This window comes from Rattus rattus, chromosome 1 (genome assembly GCF_011064425.1).
Source record: "Rattus rattus isolate New Zealand chromosome 1, Rrattus_CSIRO_v1, whole genome shotgun sequence".
In the NCBI taxonomy this organism is placed as follows: Eukaryota; Metazoa; Chordata; class Mammalia; order Rodentia; family Muridae; genus Rattus; species Rattus rattus.
This window is the reverse complement of record NC_046154.1, coordinates 23766450-23785691: the sequence shown is the minus strand read 5'-3', so window position 1 is coordinate 23785691 and position 19242 is coordinate 23766450. Positions and strand designations below refer to the sequence as shown.

The following is a 19242-nucleotide window of genomic DNA, read 5'->3' as shown; positions in this document are numbered from 1 at the left end:
CAGCCGTGGACCTCAGAGGCGCCTATGTGGGAGACAACCTCTGTGGCCTCAGAAGCAACAATGAACAAAGGCTGTTGCCTCTCTGGGAATAGCTGAGATCTGACAAGAGCCGGGTGCCGTGTGTTTCATCAGGGTAGACACCCTTGCTGGGCTTTGAAGCCCCAAGTCCTGTCCTTTGGCTGTCTACACAGATCAAATAAGCTGGACAGCTGCCCTATCTAGAGTTCACTCGGTGCTAATCCAGTCACAGCCACAGCAATCCGACCAAACCGTCTGAGCAGAAGCAAAAATAATTCTCATGGGCAAAGGCAGGCAGCTCCCGAGATGGAAACATTAACCCTTCACTGTCTCTTGGAGAGGGCGGGGATCTTGCTAGTGTTAGGGAGAGGGAGGTTCTGGCCCTTCCCAAAGTGGGGAAGCAAAAGATGTTGGCTACCCTTCCTGATTCCGGAGACCATCTGTGAACACTGGTGAGAACCGGCTTTGAGAGAAGCAACCCCTTTCCATCCTACAGAACAGGATCTTCCACAGCACAGGAAGCACTGCTTTATTCACAAGGTCATGCCAGGGGACCCTTATTCCCACCCCCCTCACCCCACCCCATGTCCTTCCCCCTCCTAAGCAGCAGTGAGAATCTGGAGACATTCTTGTCACAGGTGTCAACAGGAGCGGACGCCTAACCACAAATGCAGAAGGCAAGGGGTATCGATAAAAAACATGAAAAAAAAATCTACATGGGTTCTAACATCTACTCCATTCCTAGCTGTGGTTTCCATGGAAATACGCATCTGCTCCAGGGAGAGAGGTGTGTGTGGGGGTGGGGAGGGATGATATAAATGCTTCAAAATAATCAGTGTTTTGAAAGATTAATTCTCCCCTGTCACAACATTAATAGAAATATGAGACTTTTGTGTGGCATATCTTGTATTTGAAAAAAAAAAAAAAGTGCATCGCATGGGTGGGACCTTCCACACACATCTCCAAATCCAGTACAAAGACTTTAAGACAAAGTGCTCGTTCGGAAGGTACCGGACCTCTTGGCCGCCGTGGAGGTCTCCGCTCATCTGTGTTCCTCCGTCATCTCGGTTTTCTGAAGGGACTTATCCTCATTCCTGTCCAGTTTTGAAAATGATTTCTGAGATCCATTCGGAAAGTTGAAGCGCTAGGCCGTTGTGGGGCTACGTTTGTGAAAGAGAAAAGCCCGGTCAATGTGCAGAATTGTCTCCTGCTGCTCACATGCTAAGCAAGAACCACTTAGACTGGCTGGGTGGGGGCAGAGGGAGACTGACCCCACGCAAGGGCAATTGTTGGAAAAATATGCCTCTATAAGCATATTTTACGCAACAGGGCTTTGCCAGTTGCTTGCTTTGTGTGTTTTCTGCACAATACAGTTTTCATTGTCTTGTATGCCTGTTGTATTTTATCTCGGGTACTTCCCTATTCATTAACCAGATGTAGGATTGTTTTAGAATTAGGACTGTGTTTCCACAGAAGCTGGTCTATGTGTGGTTTAGCTTTTGGGAGACCAAATCCATTAATAAAATAGTAAATCAAATTAATAGAGTTTTTGAGCAGGTGCTTTGGGGAAAAGACCACTCACGGGGACACAGCTTCGGTCAGCAGAGAGGAGGGGTTCTGAGAGAGACAGATTCATGCTAATTTCCTTTGTGTCTCTGCTATAGTTTTGCTTTATCCTGGCCGGAGGGAACCGTGACCTTGTGGTTCCTTTTGTTTACATTCTCAAAGAGAGCCCAGCCCCGCTCTGGGGAGCACGTGCTTTCAGAACAAAAGCAGCAAAGTGTATCTAGAACTGCCATCGCTCTTCCCTTCCCTTTCCTGTCACCGCAACGCTTTGGCAGGCCAGATGGAGTCTGCCTTTAAGCTTAGTCGCTTTTGTTAGACCCAAGATCAGATTCCAGAGCCTCACGCTGTCCAGCATAGATCCTAGTGTTTCCAGCTCGGGAAGCTGATGGTGAGAATGCAAATGACCAAAGGAAGGACCACGCCCGTGACCTGCCAGTAGAAAATGGGTTAGCGACTGCGATGTCGCGCTACAGGTGACTCGCTGCGGTGTGTCTGTGGTAGCACGCCAAGGGTAGAGGACCGTGCAGGGGCGTGGAATGGCACTGTCTTGTCACAGGGGTTCGAGAGTCTTAGGCGACCGGGTGGGGTGTGGCATCAAAAGGGACACTGCTTAGGGAGCGAACGAAACTCCTATGGCCGGGTAGAAGAAGAGTCCAGTCCGTCAAGGTCTAAAAGACAGAAGTAGGTTAGAACCGACCCCTACCCAGTGCCTCGCCTCGCCCTGCACTTTTCCTAGGGAGGGAGTTCCGTAACGGATTCACTCCAGTGGCCGCGGCCAAATGCTCTTCAGATCAGAGGCCCAGGTCCAGTGCGAGCTCGCACCTAGCGAGACCCCCTACCAGGAGTGCCCCACCCCTAGCATTGTCTTCTTGCCCCACTAGCCCAGACTACAATTCCCGAAATGCGCCGCTCCAGAGAGGCGGGGCCCTCGGGCTTCGGGGCGGGACTGGCACGTGCGGTCACCCGCAGCCAATGCGGTGCGCCTGGTCCGGGTCACGTGCCGCTGTTTGGCGCTTTTGTGCGCGCCCAGGTCTGTTGGTTCTCAGAGTGTGGCCAGGCGGCTCGGACTGAGCAGGTGGGTGCAGGCTTGGCTTAGGCGGAGGCGACGGCAGGGTAGGGAGCAGCCGGGAACGCGGCGGGCCCCTAGCCGGGGACACCGGACGGGCGGAGACCCCGAGCCCTGGTGGGTGGGGGGCGTTCGTCTTTTGTGTGGAGCTCCGGCGGAGCCTTGGCTTTTGTCCCTGTTCCCTGGGGATGCGGCTTGGTGGGGAGGGGGCGCGGCCAGCGGTGAGCTTTAGCCCCGGGTGCGAGCGTGGAGACAATAGGAGGCGTGAGCCGTCCTCTGCATCTACCGCTCGGCGGGCGCGGCTGTTCAGGGGTCCCCATTGTCTAAAGGAGAGCGAGGCTGGGGGCGCTCGTGCTCCTGAGGGGCGGCGCCCGCCCAGTCTCCCGGGGCTTCGTGGCGGTGGTCCCGGGCAGCTCTGGGCACTCCCGTCAGTGGGTGGAGGCCATGCGACCAAGCCCTCTGCAACCACCCCAGGGCTGCGTGTCCGCGAGGTGTTTTTGGCGGGAGTTGGGGGGGTAGACTGCCGCGCGCTGCCAGCCCGAGAGGGGCGGGGCCACCCCGGAGGACCGTTAGCCCCGCCCATCCTGTCGCTGCCCACGCGCGCGGGCTCCCGAGTGTGGAGAGGTTCGCGGAGATTCGAAAAGGCGCGGGGAGTCGAGGGGCGGGGCCAGGGGCCGGAGCTTAGGGCGTGTTCTGATTGGCCGGGGCTGCCAGCCTGCCCGCCCGGGCCAGGACCACGCCCATGCTGTGTAGTCTGCTGCTTGGGTGCTCCGCCACAGCTAAATGCTTTTTTCGTTGCCTCGTTTTTTTCAATGTCTAGCGTTTGGAACCTTTAAAAAAATACACTTCGGGGCTGAAAGAGTGGTGATCTTTTTAAAAATACTCGACAACTGTTGGAAAAAAATTTTGCGACATAAGGCATCAAATGTGACAAACCTAAGGCGGGTGTGGTGGTGCTTGTCTAAAATCTCAACCTCAGAAGCTTCCCCCGCCCCATCGCCCGTGTGTGTATCGAACATGAAACCCAGGGCTTTGCAAATGTTAAGCAACTGCTAACCTACTGGGCTAAACCCCACCCCTCTACACTGAGGAGGCTGAGGCAAGAGGATTGTAATTTCAAGACCAGCCTGGGCTAAATAGCTCTTAGACCCTGCCCTCAAAAGAAACGTAGAGGTTCTTAAAACTTCATTTTCTCACTGTGAGGCTAGTAGCTTAAACCCTAGGAACAATGGGACTTGAATACCATTGGCTGCTAGCTTGGGTGTTATTCACCATGGCAGACACAGACAAAGCAGGGGTGGGTATTTCAATTGCACAATGAGTTGTAGACAGAATTAAGATGGCTCCGATCTCATTGTTGGGTTGAATCTGGAAGATCTTCTTATGTTGGGTAGGGAAAAAAGGGTTAAGGAAAGGAATCCTTCAACCTTGTGATTGAACATCTGATTTTTGAGATTCCAAGATTTTTTTCTTTGAAGAATATCATTTAATTTGATTTTCTGCTGCCAGGGTTATTCAGTTAAAATATCCTGATAGGTTTCGGTGTTTCTAGATGATTTCTTAATGATGTTTCTTGATTTCCACCTAATGACTTTCCTGACATTGTCACGGGTGTGATTTGAGATCCCTTTGTGCTGATGACATGGGGGAAATGTGGAGAAATTGATTGCATGCTTTGAAAAATCATTCCAGGGCTTTCCTTGCCAGTGGATTGTGTAGAGTGTACAGCCAGTCTCTTGTCTTCTGTCCAACATGGCATCTTCTGGTAGGTAATTGATTTCAAAAAGCTGAAACTGGGGTGGGCTATGGCTTTAGAATAGGAAGTGGCGCAGGCCTTAAGCTTTTAATTTGGCTTTTGTGTTCTTTTCAAAGTTTAATTTGCAAATAAAAAGGCAATTAAATTTTTATTACTTGGATAAGTATATGGAAAGCTCATTGCCATTCATAATTTTGGCTTGGTCTAAAGCAAAATTGTGGGGTTTTACACAAGCCATTCTTTGTTTCATAGAATGATTGTCAAGTACTAATTCCTCCTCAAAATGGTATTTGTTAGCCCAAAATGTTGAGCTTTAAAAAAAAAAAAAGTCATTTGATTTCTTATCTACAAATACTTTCATTAGCTTTCATTCTGATTGTTAAATTACTGGTTTTTTAGAAAATTATAGATCCCTTTATTTAAATAAGCAAGCTGGGTTTTTCCTCATTTATCATACATCTGATCAACCCCAGATATTCAGGTGAAAGAGCTGGAGAAGCGTGCTTCCGGCCAGGCTTTTGAGCTGATTCTCAGCCCTCGATCAAAAGAATCTGTCCCCGAGTTCCCCCTTTCCCCCCCAAAGAAGAAGGATCTTTCCCTGGAGGAAATTCAGAAGAAATTAGAAGCTGCAGAAGAAAGACGCAAGGTAACCCAGACGATTTACAGGAGATACAGGAAACTTATTAATGTAATGAGGCAAACTGGTTTCATTTTCATACAAAGGAAGAAGGGATTGTGGCCCACTGTGATCTGAAGTGGGAAATGTCCTTGTGCCAGAGGTTCAGAGGAAGCAGCGGCCATAGTTTAATGAGCTCCTCTCGGGCCAGCTCCTTAACTCAGGAGCTTTCTTTAAAGAGAGGCTCCGTGGTGGGCATTGTCTCAGGTAACAGACTCGAAAATTGTATTATTAAGGCATTTTCCTGTTAGTAAGTACTGGAGGCAGAATTTAAGCTAAGACCTGTCTTACATCAAAGCTCATGCTTTTCTCTTTAAAAAAAAAAATAGAAAAAAGAAAAAAAAAAAAACCTCCAAAAAAAAAAAAATAGGACATTTGTTGGCAGGTAATTCTTTGTTTTCTTAGTTTTGCTCTTTTAAAGAGCTATGCAATAAAAACTAAATTTCCAGGGCTGTGGTATTGTAGCTTTTTCCTTCCAAACACTTCTATTATAAAGTAACCATCATTGAAGCCCAATGAGGCCTGGAGGGGTAGCTCAGCAGTAAGGAGCTGCTTGCTCTTCCAGAGGATCCATGTTTGATCGCCAGCAACACGGTAGCTCACAAACATTCAGCTCCATTTCCGGGGACCCAGCTGCCTTCTTGTCTTCATGGGTACCACAGTCACATTAGCACACAGGTAAACGTGCAAGCTAAACAACCATGCACATAAAGCAAATAGGAAATAAGGCCTTATGAGAGGCTGGAGAGGTGGCCCCTGCTGTTAAGAGTGCTTGCTATTCTTGAAGAAGACCAGGATGTGGTTCCTAGCACCTACACTGGGTAATTAACAACTTCCTGCAACTCTAGTTCTGAGGGATCTGATGCCCTCTTCTGGCTTGTAAAGGCCTGACACATGTGCATATATATTTATACAGACCATATACACAAAAGTAAAAGAACGAATGAAAAGCTTAACAAATATTAACATAATTATAAAAGAGTTGGGAAATGAAATTATCATCATTATTTTATCCCCGGAGTGGATACCTGTTGCCGTGTATTTCTTTCCATGCAGCAATACTGTTACTAAGAACTTCAGACAGGAGCAGCAGTTAAAACTACGAGCCACTCTCGCAGAGGACCCAGCTTTCATTTCTAGCACCCATGCGTCAGCAGACAGCAGTCCTCATTCAAGTTACAGGGGATCCAGTGCCCAGTTCTGGCCACCACAGGCACCAGGCATGCATTCATTGCACTTGCGTGCAAACAGAACACTCAGATGCATAAAATACACTTTTTATAAAAGAACTTTACATAAGGTTTTACTAAATCTCTTCCATCTCCACGGATAACGAGGACGTTAGCTGGGCATATCTATAATCCTAGTACTTGAAAGCGGAGGTAGGATGATCAGAAGAAGGTCAGGATCATCCTTAGCTAAATATACCATTGAAAGCCAGCCTGGCCGGAGGTGTAGTTCAGTTGGAGGAGTGCTTGCATGGTAGAGGTGGGAAGGTCACATTTTTAAGGTTGTTAGTTCAAGACCAGCCTAGAGTCAGACCGTTTCCCAGAATGCAAATAAAGAGAATGTCAGCATTTACCTTGGGATGCCATCTGCCTGCCCGGCTCTTTCATGTAGTTTGGGTCCTAGAATAGGAGAACTCAGTGTAACCAGAGACTAGACAGGAGAGCTAGGCCTTGTGCTTAGTAGCCCGACTACACAGTAACGGCCTACGTAGTGATGCTCCCACCTGGACAGATATTGTCAAAGATGCCCTGCACTTAAGCAGATTATTAAACTCATCTGGATACTTTAAGCAATAAAGTAAAACTATTTTAAATTTTCTTATTCAAAACCTTCTAAGGGTTTCCTTAACAAGTAATTTTGAAGGAAATCCGACAAGCTAAGTTGGTGTGTGTATAGCCATAATCCCAACACTGGGAATGGAATGTAGGCGAATCAGGTTCCAGGTGGGCCCTGGCTACATAGAGAGTTCTGGGCGACCCGAGATCTTGTCTTAAAAGCAAACTTGAACGAACAGCTAGTTTTCCACAGCAAATACACATTGGCAGCAAAGCAGGTGACTTAGCGTTTTCTAGCAGGTACTTCAGCCCCTCACTTGAATATTCATTTCAGAGGGCCCTTTTTCCTGCCTGCTTCCCCTTCAGAGGGGCCTGTTAAACTTTTTTGCAGTCTCATGAAGCAGAAGTCTTGAAGCAGCTTGCTGAGAAGCGGGAGCATGAAAAAGAAGTGCTCCAGAAAGCCATTGAGGAGAACAACAACTTCAGCAAAATGGCAGAGGAGAAACTGACCCACAAAATGGAGGCTAACAAAGAGAACCGGGAGGCGCAAATGGCTGCCAAGCTGGAGCGTTTGCGAGAGAAGGTTGGTTTCCAGCTTTATAGAGTTAGCAGCTTCAGGCAGCAGTGAATTGGCTTAAACTGTCTTGATAAAAATATGTCTGGTTCCTTTTTGCCATCAGTTTGGGGCTTATTCTCAGCATAAGTGCATATTCCTCGGAAGAACAGTTGGAGCCTTAGCTGTTCTCGACCCCAAGAGACCAACAGGTTTAAGATGATGTCTTGGGATTTTTGGTTTGTGATTCCCATGGGTTGTGTGTCTGAGACTGTTGGACCTCCTTGTAGGCAGGAGACAGGGCTGGACAAGTTATGTTTTGGACAGATGGCACTTACGTACAGTTTCTTCCAGGACAAGCACGTTGAAGAGGTGCGGAAGAACAAAGAATCCAAAGACCCCGCGGACGAGACCGAGGCTGACTAAGTTGTTCCGAGAACTGACTTTCTCCCCGACCCCTTCCTAAATATCCAAAGACTGTACTGGCCAGTGTCATTTACTTTTTCCCTCCTGACAAATATTCTAGAAGCTGATGTAGGACCGTATAGGTAGATCCAGACCGTGAGATGTTTTAGGGGCTCAAGGGGAGAAACTGAAAGTGTTTTGCTCTTTTTTAAAGTGTTGGTCTTTCTAACGTAGCTATTTTTCTCGTTGCATCTTTTCCACTCGGGCACACTCGGTGTGCTGGGTTAATGGCTAGTGCTGTATTGACTGTGGAAGACGTTCGTGAAGAGTATGTAGTGGCTTCTTCCAACCCATTAGATGCTGAGTATCTGTTCACTTTGCGATCCCAATTCTGTCCCAATCTCACCAGATGCTACTGTACTTGAATGGTTAATAAACTGCACAGTGCTGTTGGTGGCAGTGACTTCTTTCTGTTCAGGTAGTGACAAGCCCTAGACTTTTTCACCCGAGGCCTCCTGCTGCTACAGACAGCCAACTAGTCCTTTGCTCCCAGTCTCTCGAATTGTCCTCGTACAATCAAGTCTTTGTGTTGGTGTCTTACCCAGATCAGCTGTTATTTTCTTTCAGATGTTTATGTGCAAACAAGCAGTGTTTTGTTCCCGTTAAAAAGGGAGATTACAGGCACAAAGAGTGATTTCTAGAGAAGAGTTTAGAGGCATCCTTAAGGTCTTAGGATATTTGATGGTTTGTTTGCTTAATAGGACAGCTGGGAGGAGAGTCACTACTTATGTTCCTTCCTTGAAGCTACATCCTGAGATTCAGGCTACTCAGAAAACTCTGTGCTGCTGTAGTGAGTGACACCTGTGAGAATGGGAAAGGACCTTTCTCAGCAAGCAGCACTGATGGACGTGCTTTGAGAGGCAGACACCTCACCTCATCCACAGACTAATTGACCAAGGCCAGCACAGGGCCTCTCTCTCGGTTCAGGGAAACGCAGGCAGCCTTCCTTCCCTGCCCTGTTGGGAAATAACTTTAATTACATACAGTCTGTCTGCCCTCACATCGGCATAAAGCTCTTAGCAGCTAAGCATCCACAGCAAGAGCCTGCTTGCAGGAGGCCTAAGAGTGCCTTTGGGACCAGGCTTAATGGCTTGTGCCTGTAATTTCAGCACTTGGGAAGCAGAGATGGGAGAGTGCTGGGGAACTGAAGATTCTAGCCTAGGCCTCAGAGGATGTGTCCCTCTCCATTCAGTAATGTGGGGCTCCCAGTGACTGACACACTTCAGCCTCGGCAACTCTGGTTTCACCATGAGCTGGAGAGGATCCCCTGTCCTCAACAGATTGAGTGGGGAAGGAGCTTTGAGATGGTGTTTGAGCCATTGTATGTTTGACCCTACAGTGATTGCTGTTTCCTGTCAGGCTAGTGAGTGAGTGATCCACTTCTGGCCTTGAGCTGGGGTGAGTGTGCAGCACCCACGCCTTGAGTTGACTTTCATATTGTGCAGAAGGCAGGCCATGAGAGGAGTCCTGAGAAACAGCTGGGGTCATGGGATGCAAAGACCCCATGCAAGGGTAGCTCCATAAACAGTGGTTCCTTCTGAGCAGAGGTCAGGTGAGGGGGCGTGGCACTGCTCGACAATGGGTCCGGTGTCTGCCTTGGGTGACAAGGTCCCACTGAGCAGATGGGGATTCAGAATGGGAGTCTGAAGGTAGGAGTTTGCAGTAACGTTATTTGTGCCCTATAGATGGCGCAAATTCTGTCGGAGAGGCAAGCAGAAAAGCACCCATTTCTCATGGGATGAGAATGTTGGCTGTGACTGTCAATGGGCATGTGAACAAAGGAAAGTCATGGGGGTTCATGAGCCGGGTAATTCCCTTTTTTAAAAAAAAAAAAAAACTGTGCTAGAGGTTCAAACAGGTTGCCACACATTCAAGGTAGCCACACATACAGAGCTACATTCCAAACCCAGGGCTGCCAGTGCCTTTTCCTAGGCCTGGGTGTTTGGCTGCCTCAACTCTGCCGCTCACCTGGGGAGCCAGGTGCCAGCGTTGGTCCCATTAAGGCCAGAGTAGTTTGACTGCAGCCAGGGCCTGTCACTATGGAGCACTCCTGTCATACTGAATAGAAATCGGGATGTCTCTGCCTTGGAGTTGAGTTTTTATTTATTTATTTTTGGTGGGGTAGAGGTCTAATTAAAACAGGGTTTCTCTGTGTAGCTCTGGCTGTCCTGGAACTCACTCTGTAGACCAGGCTATCCTGCCTCCACCGTTGCCCAGCCTTTCCTAAGAATTCTACATTGTTTGGCCTCTGTGAAAGAGGGCTGACCCAGAAGGTATGACACATGTCAATAGTTCCAGGATTTGGAAGCAGAGGCAGGGGACTGCAAAAATCAAGGCCAGCCTAGGGCAAGGTCCTGTTTCTAAAATAAACAACAAAACTAGCACTTTAAGGACTGAGGCAGGACTTCCAGGGGTTAAAAGCCAGCCTGGGTTAAGGTTGAGGCCCTCTCTCTAATAAGGCCTGAAGCTGTAAAATACTTTAACAAGCACTCAGAGTGCTCTACCCTGGGCTCTATGCTAGTGAGAGGAGGATGAGGTGGGTCCCTGCTCACCCTGTGTTCACACATGAAGTTTGTAGACTGCTCACCTGAGAATGATAAAACCACATGCTTGCCCTGGTACTTAGTCACTGTAAGGGGTGGGGTGGCCTGGGAAGCTTAGGAGAGAAAGGACTTGAGCTAGCCTTTTGAGAAGTCAGATGGACTCAGTTCTGCCCTCAGACCAAGCACTTACTAGTATGCACTTAGCCTGCCACTGTGGCAGGTGTGGAGAAGCCGCCATAGTGGGTGCTGGGAGACTCCCTTTATCCTAAGTGGTGGACACCCCTGGGAAGACAGGTGTTAGAACACAGGGATTTCACTTTTTTTGTTTGTTTGTTTTTGAGCCAAGGTTTCTTTATGCCCTTGTTTTGGACGTTGCTCTGTAGACCAGGCTGGCATTGAGCAGAGATCTGCCTGCCTCTGCCTCCCAGAGTGCTAGGATTAAAGGCACCACTGGCTTTCAGCATGGATGTTTAAGGAAGAGAACATAGAAAGGAGTGACTTGACAGCCACTGGACTGAGAAGAGACCATGTTTGGCATAGGGGGCTGCTAGAGCCACACAGGTGAAGCCGGGAGCTGGAGGGCCCTAGAGGGGTCCGTGTGACTCACTCCATCAAGCAGGATTGTGCAGCAGAACCAGGGAGACAGGAGGAAAACCACAAGGAAAGGAAATGGTTGGGCGTGAGAGAAATGAACCATTAGGATTGGGTCACATGCCTACCTGAACCTGTAAGAGAGCCCACCCTAGGCCCTGGGCTGTCTGAAGGGATGGCTGGTATCTGGCAGCCCAGTGCCTTCTAGCCTTGGATACCCCACTACCCCCTACTCTAGCCGCACTGCTATCGGAAAGTCCTAAGTTTAACCAGGGCCATGCCCTTCAAAGAAATTCACAACCATCTCTTGTTACTCTGGCATGTGTGGAAAGAGGTTCTGTCCCACCCCAGCACGTCATACAGTGCTCTCCTCTCTTCTGCATAATTTCAGAGGGTGGTTGTTTCCAGTTAAGTCTGTACTGGAAAGGGGCATGGCCATTTTCCTCGACAACCCAGCTGTCTTGACTCAGTATTAACTGTGATTCAGAATAATCAGAAGGCAAAGCCGGCTCTCTGTGGACCTTGTGCTTACCTGTTTGTAGGTTAGCGTAGGTCCCCTCGAAGTTCCCAAGACTGACTCTGCCTGGTAAGACTGCTAGCTTGCCCTGACCAGAAACTTGTAGTAGAATGAGTCTTCTGACATCTGCTTCTGCACACAGCGAATGCTGAACATCCTGGTGGCCGAGCCGCCCCCCTCCACCCCCCCATCAGTGGAGGCTCCAGCTCAGCACTTAGAAGGTGTGAGCTTGGGGATGTAGCTCAGTCAGTAGAGCAACTGCCTAGCATCCATCAAGCCTCTTTGGGCTCTGCCCCCAGCTTATAAAGCAGGTGTGATCCCGGGTACTGGGAGACAGGAGGAACAGAAGTTCCAGTCATCCTGTTACACTTTTGAAGCCAGCCTGGGATTTATGACACCCTAACTCATCTTTTGTAAAGGCGCAGAAAAGGGTTTTAGATCATACATGCATGCAGATTTTGAAGGTTTAGTTGTAGGCTTTAATGGGCTTCAAAGGGTAGCACTTTCTGGGCAGGCCCTTGCCCAAAATGACCAAGGGTTATTCCCTGCCTTTGGCCCCTAGGTCCTAAAGAGACAAGATTGATCCAAGGAAAGAGACAGGTGGAAAGAGACAGATGCCTTAGGACTGTCATCTCTGCAAATAAATACAAAGTCTGAGGGGGCAGCAAAACGCATGAATAAAGGTGCTTAAGTTCAGTCCCCAGAACCACCAGCCTGCACCTACACTCAAACCTCCAAATAAGTATATGTAGAAAAAAACGTGCTTTAATAGATAACCACTCCCATAGTTACCCTGGGACACCTGCTTTGTCCTGTGGACCCCACGGGACGTCAGCTCATTTTCTAGAGGCAAAGACTGGCTTTGCCTCAGCACTGCCAACTGGTCCTGGAGGTGCCTAACTTTTAACTGGAATCCTATTCCCAAAGGCACAAGCTGACAAGTTGACGGCTTGCAGCCAGCACCAGTCTGCAGGCATGTTGCTGGCCCATGCTGTGTTTCAAATGATCGAATTAATTGACGTTTGCACGGAAGGATCTTGATTTTAGGCTTCTTGAAAAACCGTGAGCTTTGGCTTGCAGTCCCACCCACAGTCCACTCCTGGTGGCTGCTGCCCCCTGGTGGCAGAACTTGTACACCACAGCTCTCACCTCCGGGTGCACCTGCTGGCCTGCAGAGGTGCTTGCTTCAAAGAGCTCAGGGTTTAGTGGGAGACCCTGTCTCAAAACGCAAGGTGGACAGTTCCTGCGGGTCACCACCCAAGTGAAGCCCAATAACGCGCACACGTACACGCACACACTGTATTTCACAGCAGGACCTAGGGACTCACCCTGCACGGTTCTGTTGTTCACTGCTGGAGCGTAAGGGTAGACGAGTGGCCACTGGGGTGTTCCATCTAAGACTACAGGCTCCCTAACTCGTTCTGGATCATGGAAGCGTAAGAGTTTGCAGGATGTCCCTCTGCCTCAGGTGAGGGGGACATTAGTCTACAATCCCCACATCAGCTTCTGAAGTTAAGTCCACAGTGCTTGGTGGATCCTACCCTCTTTACTTAGAGGAGCCTCGAACCACATAAACGATTTGCCAGCTGTCTTAGGCAATTAGTAATGGTCTCAGAGATTGTTCAATTTCCATACAGTAGCCAAAAAGATTTTTTTTGAATCACAGAGAATGGGATTCAAAGTGTAGTCTAGCAGCTGCACAGGGCTTTGGGTGTCCTTATCGACCGCGTAATCCCTACAGCTGGCAATAAGAGCTAGGGGCTAGGTTTAGAGAAGCGACACACCGGGCCTGCCCTCTCCCCGCAGTCACTGAGCCATTCTCAGCCTGGCCCTGACAGGAAGGCAAATGCCTTCCTGGACTGAGTAGGGACCCACAGGACCATCTCTGTAGCTGGCTTTCTGTCCAGCCCTATGGGAGTCTCTCTGCTCTTTCTGGAACTTAAAGTATTTGTAAGCCAGATATTGTGGTACATACCTTTCATCCCAGGGGTCAGGGAGTAGAGGTGGGCAGATCTCGGAGTTCAAGGCCAACCTGGTCTACAGACTGAAGTACAACAGAAGTACTCAAAGTAAGTTTGGAGGGAGAGTGTGGATATTTGAATACTCTGTCTCCTCTTGGAGGACCTTGGTCCACCCTGCTGACCCTCCTTCCCTGGGGGCCTGTGCTGTCTGCGAGTGTTTTTCTTTCTCCTCTTTCTAGTTATGACTCATGTTTTCTGAGCTCTTACCGATCTATACATTCACAGTAAGAGGTTCACTTACACACGCCATATTAATGCTCGGAATAGCCTTGTGATGTGATTTCTGCTCTCATCCCTCTCACAATTTATAGGGAATTGAGGGTTGGGGTCGAGGGTCACATGCTCAGGCTGCTCTCAAGATGGTTTCCCAGGCCCCTTTCTGAGTCAGAACCAGCACATCAGATGTGGCCAGTGACCGGCCTTGTTTACCACCTCCTCCTGCCCCACCCCCTCCGTGATTCCTTTTGGCCATCGTAGTAGGCTTGGTCCGTTCTCTCCTGATAAAAGACTCGTGTGGTTTTCCCCGAGTACTGGTCTAGCCCTTGCTTACACTGCCACCTCTTTCTGCCATCCCCAGTCCCCTACCTGGGACAGATATAACACCTGGAGTGCAGTAGTCATCTTGTGATTCTGAGGGTAAAAGTCCCAGGACAAACCTGACTAGAGCAGGGGACAGACATGACCTTGGGTCTTGGTGCTAGCATTTAGCTGCCACATCAGCTAGGACTCACCAGCCAGGTTCTGTTGCAGGAGGCAAATTAAACTGGTTACATATTTAGACTGCTGGCTCAAAGTGGCAGCGAAGTGCCTGCTGTACAAGCCTGAGGGCCCGAGGTTGATCCCAGAGCCCATGTTAAGAAGCCAAGCCTGGTGCACGACTGTAACAAAGCACTGGGAGGTAAGGAGAGGGGAAAGGTAGGTGGCTCCCTGCAGCTCTCCGGCTAACCAGTCCAGCCAGTGATGAGCTGGGTTTGACGAGAGAACATGTATCATAAAGTTGGTGGGATGGGCATGGAGGTGTAAGTTTTTTTTTTTTTTTTTTTTTTTTTTTTTGGAGCTGGGGACCGAACCCAGGGCCTTGCGCTTGCTAAGCAAGCGCTCTACCACTGAGCTAAATCCCCAACCCCGAGGTGTAAGCTTTTAAAACCAGCACCTAGGAGCAGAGGCAGGCAGAGTTCTGAGTTCAAGGCCAGCCTGGCCTACATAATGAGACCCTGTCAATACTAATACTAATAAATACTAATACTATAAAAATATGAAGAGTAATTGAAAAAGACACCCAGTGTCAACCCCTGACTTTCACATGAATATGAACACATAGGGGCTAGAGAGATGACTCAGAGGTTAAGAGCACTGACTGCTCTTCCAGCGGACTCAAGTTCAATTCCCAGCAACCATGGAGCAGCTCACAAATGCCTGTAACTCCAGTTCCAGGGGATCCAGCACCTTCACACAGACATACATGCAGGCAAACACCAATGCACATAAAGTAAAAATAAATCACTAAAAATAGGAACACACATGCATGTACACCTGAACACACACGTCTATACCCACATAAAAACATAACATACACCGCATCAAAAAAAAGTAGGGGAGGGGATTCCTACAGGAACCAACACCAGAACTCAAAGAAAAAAAGTATCTGCAGAACTATGTAGTAGACACTACTGTAGGGAGACTTAGCAACTTGCAACACAGAACCCCAACCTCAAGAAGTGCGCCCTCTGGTGGAATCTGGGAGGCAGACCTGGTTCCTGCCCAGCTGACCATTGAAAAGTTCCTTGCTGGAGATTTATGTGCAGGTAGGGCGGGGCACATGTGTTCTCACAGACCTCGCCCACCCACTGAATAATCAGCCTTCCTCCCAGCATTCTATGTAAGACAGATGCCTTACCGCATTCTCTCCGGAGGAGGCGCTCTTGTCCCCATTTCACAGCAGGAAGGAGAAGGTGTGCCACTCGGCTAATAATGGCTATGCTACTCAAACCCAGAGCTTTTGATTCCAGAAGCTGACCTCCCTCCGCCTGCCACCATTTCTTGAGCCTTTTCTGTTCATCTGGAAAAAGCTGTCTCCTGATTAGCCCCTCTCCTTGCTTTATATAGACACAAGCTGTTCTCGTGGTCAGGCACCAAAAAGGGCCCTGCACCCTGGACTCATACATGTGTTGGCAAGAAGCTCACAGCGTGCTGAGTGCTAGGAGTGTAGGCCACGTCACAGGACAGCACATATCATCCACCAGGGTGCAATGACCAAGATTTGTGGTGTGACGGATGCTGGTGGGGTCATTGGTGGGACCAGTACGGGGACGGAAAAAGGGCAACTGGCAGGCGAGCTTCCTAGGGAAGCTAACAACCGAGTCAGTCCCACAGAGATTGAGCACAGTTAGCAGAGGGGGAAAAGGTTTTAAGGAGACGAAGTCTTGAGTTCCATTCTCAGAACCCATAGAAAGAAAGGCCAGGTATGGTGGTGTACGGTACCAGAGCTGGAGAGGTGAAGACGGGAAGATCCTGAGTACAGTCTACTTAGCGAGTTCCAGATCCATGAGAGACTGTCAAAAAAAAAAAAAAAGCAGCCAGGTGGCTCACCCTGAACTAGGGAGGCAGAGATAGGTGGAGCTCTGAGTTCGAGGCCAGCCTCATCTACAGAGCAAGTTGCAGGGCAGCTAGGGCTACGCAGAGGAACCCTGTCTCAAAAAACAAAAACAATAAATAAATAAATAAATAAATAAATAAATAAATAAATAAATAAAAAACCAAAAGCAAACAAAAAGCCCAGGGGTGGAGAGATGGCTCAGTGGTTAAGAGCAAGCACTTGCTGCCCTTGGGGAGGCCAGGTTCAGTTCGCAGCCATATATAGGGTGGCTCAAACTTCCTTTCACTCCAGTTTCATGGAATCCAACGCAGTCTTCTGATCTCCGGGGCACCTGTGTGCATATGGTGTGCATACGTGTATGCGAGCACAGACACATAACCAACTTTAAAAGAATTTTTTTTTTAATATTTTTTTTTTGGGGCTGGGGAATCGAACCCAGGACCTTGCGCTTCCTAGGCAAGCGCTCTACCACTGAGCCAAATCCCCAACCCCCTAAAAGAATTTTTAAGTGGATATCGTCTGAGGAATGGCACCCAAGGTAGTCCTTTGGCCTCCTCAGGCACATATATACATACATGTGCAGAATGTATAGATGTACCTGTACACTCGCGCATGCGCGCACGCAAAAGTAGCAATGAGTGTTTCCGACACGGGAAGGTGTATGTAAGGGAAGAGACTGGGCAGTTTATGGGGGTGGCTGGGCTACGGATGGAGGGAGACACGGAGGGGTGAGGCGGGGGTGGAGGTCCCAAGCAACAGTCATGTAATGGTTGGTTGCATAAGGTCAGGGCACTGCAGAGGACGTGGGGAAGGTGTGGCTGGTTGGAGCTGTTTGGGTATTCTAGGAAAACCAGTCAGAATGAATGAATGACAGAGCAGTCGTGGTTATGGAGTGTCTGGCGTGTGTCCCACAGGGCAGAGGGGACAGTGGAAGGACAAGTCATCCAGTGCTAGGACACAAACAAGCATTCCTTACTTCTTCCTCCTCTACTCCCCTGCTGGCCCCCACTGATGCTACCAGGGTTGCTGCAGCAGCCTCCAGGCCAACTCCCTGGCTTTACCACACAGCCCACCCACAGTCCTGAGATCCTGTAAAGAGATCTGCCCAGGGTTCATTGAAATGAAAGGAATTGCCACACACATCACTGATAGACAAAGCTGGCTGCGGGACACGGGAACCTGAGTCAGGACCACGGCTAGTTAGCACAGGGCAGGAAAGGCACTGGGAATCTGTTGCCTGGAATTCCTGGGTGACTCTCGGTGCTGACCAACACAGCAAATTCAGCCGCTAGGATTCTAGGATCTAGAACCGCTGAACACACAAGTCTCTAGACAGAGCTACAAGGGATTCTATCGATTAGGTGGATTAGTTTGAAAGGTGCAAAGTCCCACTTTAAATGTGGACCGTGGGGGGGGGGCTCAGGAAAGTAAAAATAAAGGGGAAGGATTGTATGTCTGTTCTACGGGCCGGTGGCCCCAGACTGTCTAAGGAGACAGAGAGCTGAGCACAAACATTCATAACTTTTCCCTTCATATATATATATATATGTATATATATATACATACATGTATGTATGTATGTATGCATGCATGCATGCAGACGTCTTTTGAGACAAGGTTACTCTGTGTAGCCTCTGGCTGATCTAGAACACCCTATATAGACCAAGCTGGCTTCAAACTTAGAGATCCATCTGCCTCTGCCTCCCAAGTGCTGGGATTAAAGGTCTACCCCAGGGCTGGAGAGATGGCTCAGGGGTTAAGAGCACTGACTGCTCTCCCAGAGGTCCTGAGTTCAATTCCCCGCAACCACATGGTGGCTCACAACCATCTGTAAAGAGATCCGATGCCCTCATCTGGTGTATCTGAAGATAGCTACAATGTACTTATATATAATAAATGAATAAATCTTAAAAAAAAAAACAAAAATAGGTGTGTCCCACCATACCCAGCTGCTTTCTCTTCGTGGCTGACTGCCCCCTGCCCCTTGCCCCCTGCCCCCTGCCCCCTGCCTCTGCTGTCATGATGTGCTGTAGTCCCTGTAACTGTAAACCCAAGTAGATGCTTCCTTTCATACATGGCTTTTTTGTTGGGACTTTTGTTGCCACAATGAGGAAATTAACTAATCCTCTCCCCTGTGATAGCCTTCAGGAAGGTAGAGCTGTCTATCCTGTTAGCAACCATGTCCATGGCAACTGGAATGGGCCCTAATATGTAGCCGGTGAGGTGTTCAATATTTCTAGGAGGGAGATACCTGGACCCCGGCTATCCTCCATACAGCCAGGGAGCTCTATGTAGGGGTCCACATCGCTCCCCACTGTGATGATCATTGTCTGTCTTTAGCCCTGAATCTCCTGCAGCTCACGACTTCCCTCCCACTTCTCTTTCTGTGTCTCTGTCTCTACCTCTCTCCTCTCCTCTTTCTCTCTGTGTCTGTATCTCTGTGACTGTCTGTCTCTGTCTCTCTGTCTCTACCTCTCTCCTCTCTCTCTGTCTCTACCTCTCTCCTCTCTCTCTCTGTCTCTACCTCTCTCCTCTCCTCTCATCTCTCTCTGTGTCTCTGTCTCTACCTCTCTCCTCTTTCTCTGTCTCTCTGTCTCTCTCTCTTACACACACACACACACACACACACACACACACACACACACAGAGGTGTGTGTGTGTGTGTGTGTGGAAATTTCCACTTGGAAGCTACAAGGACAGCTTCGTTTCCCTGCTGGGCTAGAGGGGCTGAGTGGAAAATTCCATTGCCACCTTGCCCAGCTGCAGAATGTGTAGCCTGTCTGGGTCTTGCGGGGAGGCTCACCGATGCCTGTGTCTGCACCCCGACAGGCATGGAGAGTGGGTGACCTCTGCAGACTGGTGCTCCTCTAATTGGGCTTATTACACTTGAGGATCCTAGCTTAGGGCTGAAGGCAGACCTTGAAGGATCTGAGCCCACCAAATTCAATCTGTTCTTTTGAGACGGAGCAGGGTACCTTTTATTTATTCTTTGACAATTCCATGCCTATCAATAATGTATTTTGATTGTATTCACCACAGTGCCCCCCCTTACCCCTTCTATCATGTCCTCCTCTTCCGTGTTCTGTCTCT

At 49.0% G+C, this 19242-nt stretch overlaps 1 protein-coding gene across 2 annotated transcripts; it reads left to right on the top strand.

Annotated features, from left to right (window-relative positions):
• Window positions 1-1939: 1939 nt before the first annotated feature.
• Stmn1 (stathmin 1) lies at window positions 1940-8283 on the top strand. Of its 2 annotated transcripts, none has more exons than XM_032896426.1 (5): window positions 1940-2057; window positions 4343-4415; window positions 4880-5052; window positions 7258-7449; window positions 7774-8283. In XM_032896426.1, exons 2-5 carry the CDS (start codon window positions 4403-4405, stop codon window positions 7843-7845), a joined length of 450 nt encoding a protein of 149 aa, XP_032752317.1. In that variant the 5' UTR covers window positions 1940-2057; window positions 4343-4402; the 3' UTR covers window positions 7846-8283. The 2 variants fall into 2 exon arrangements, with proteins under 2 accessions (XP_032752317.1, XP_032752315.1); XM_032896424.1 differs by lacking the exon at window positions 1940-2057 and adding an exon at window positions 2558-2659.
• Window positions 8284-19242: the final 10959 nt, after the last annotated feature.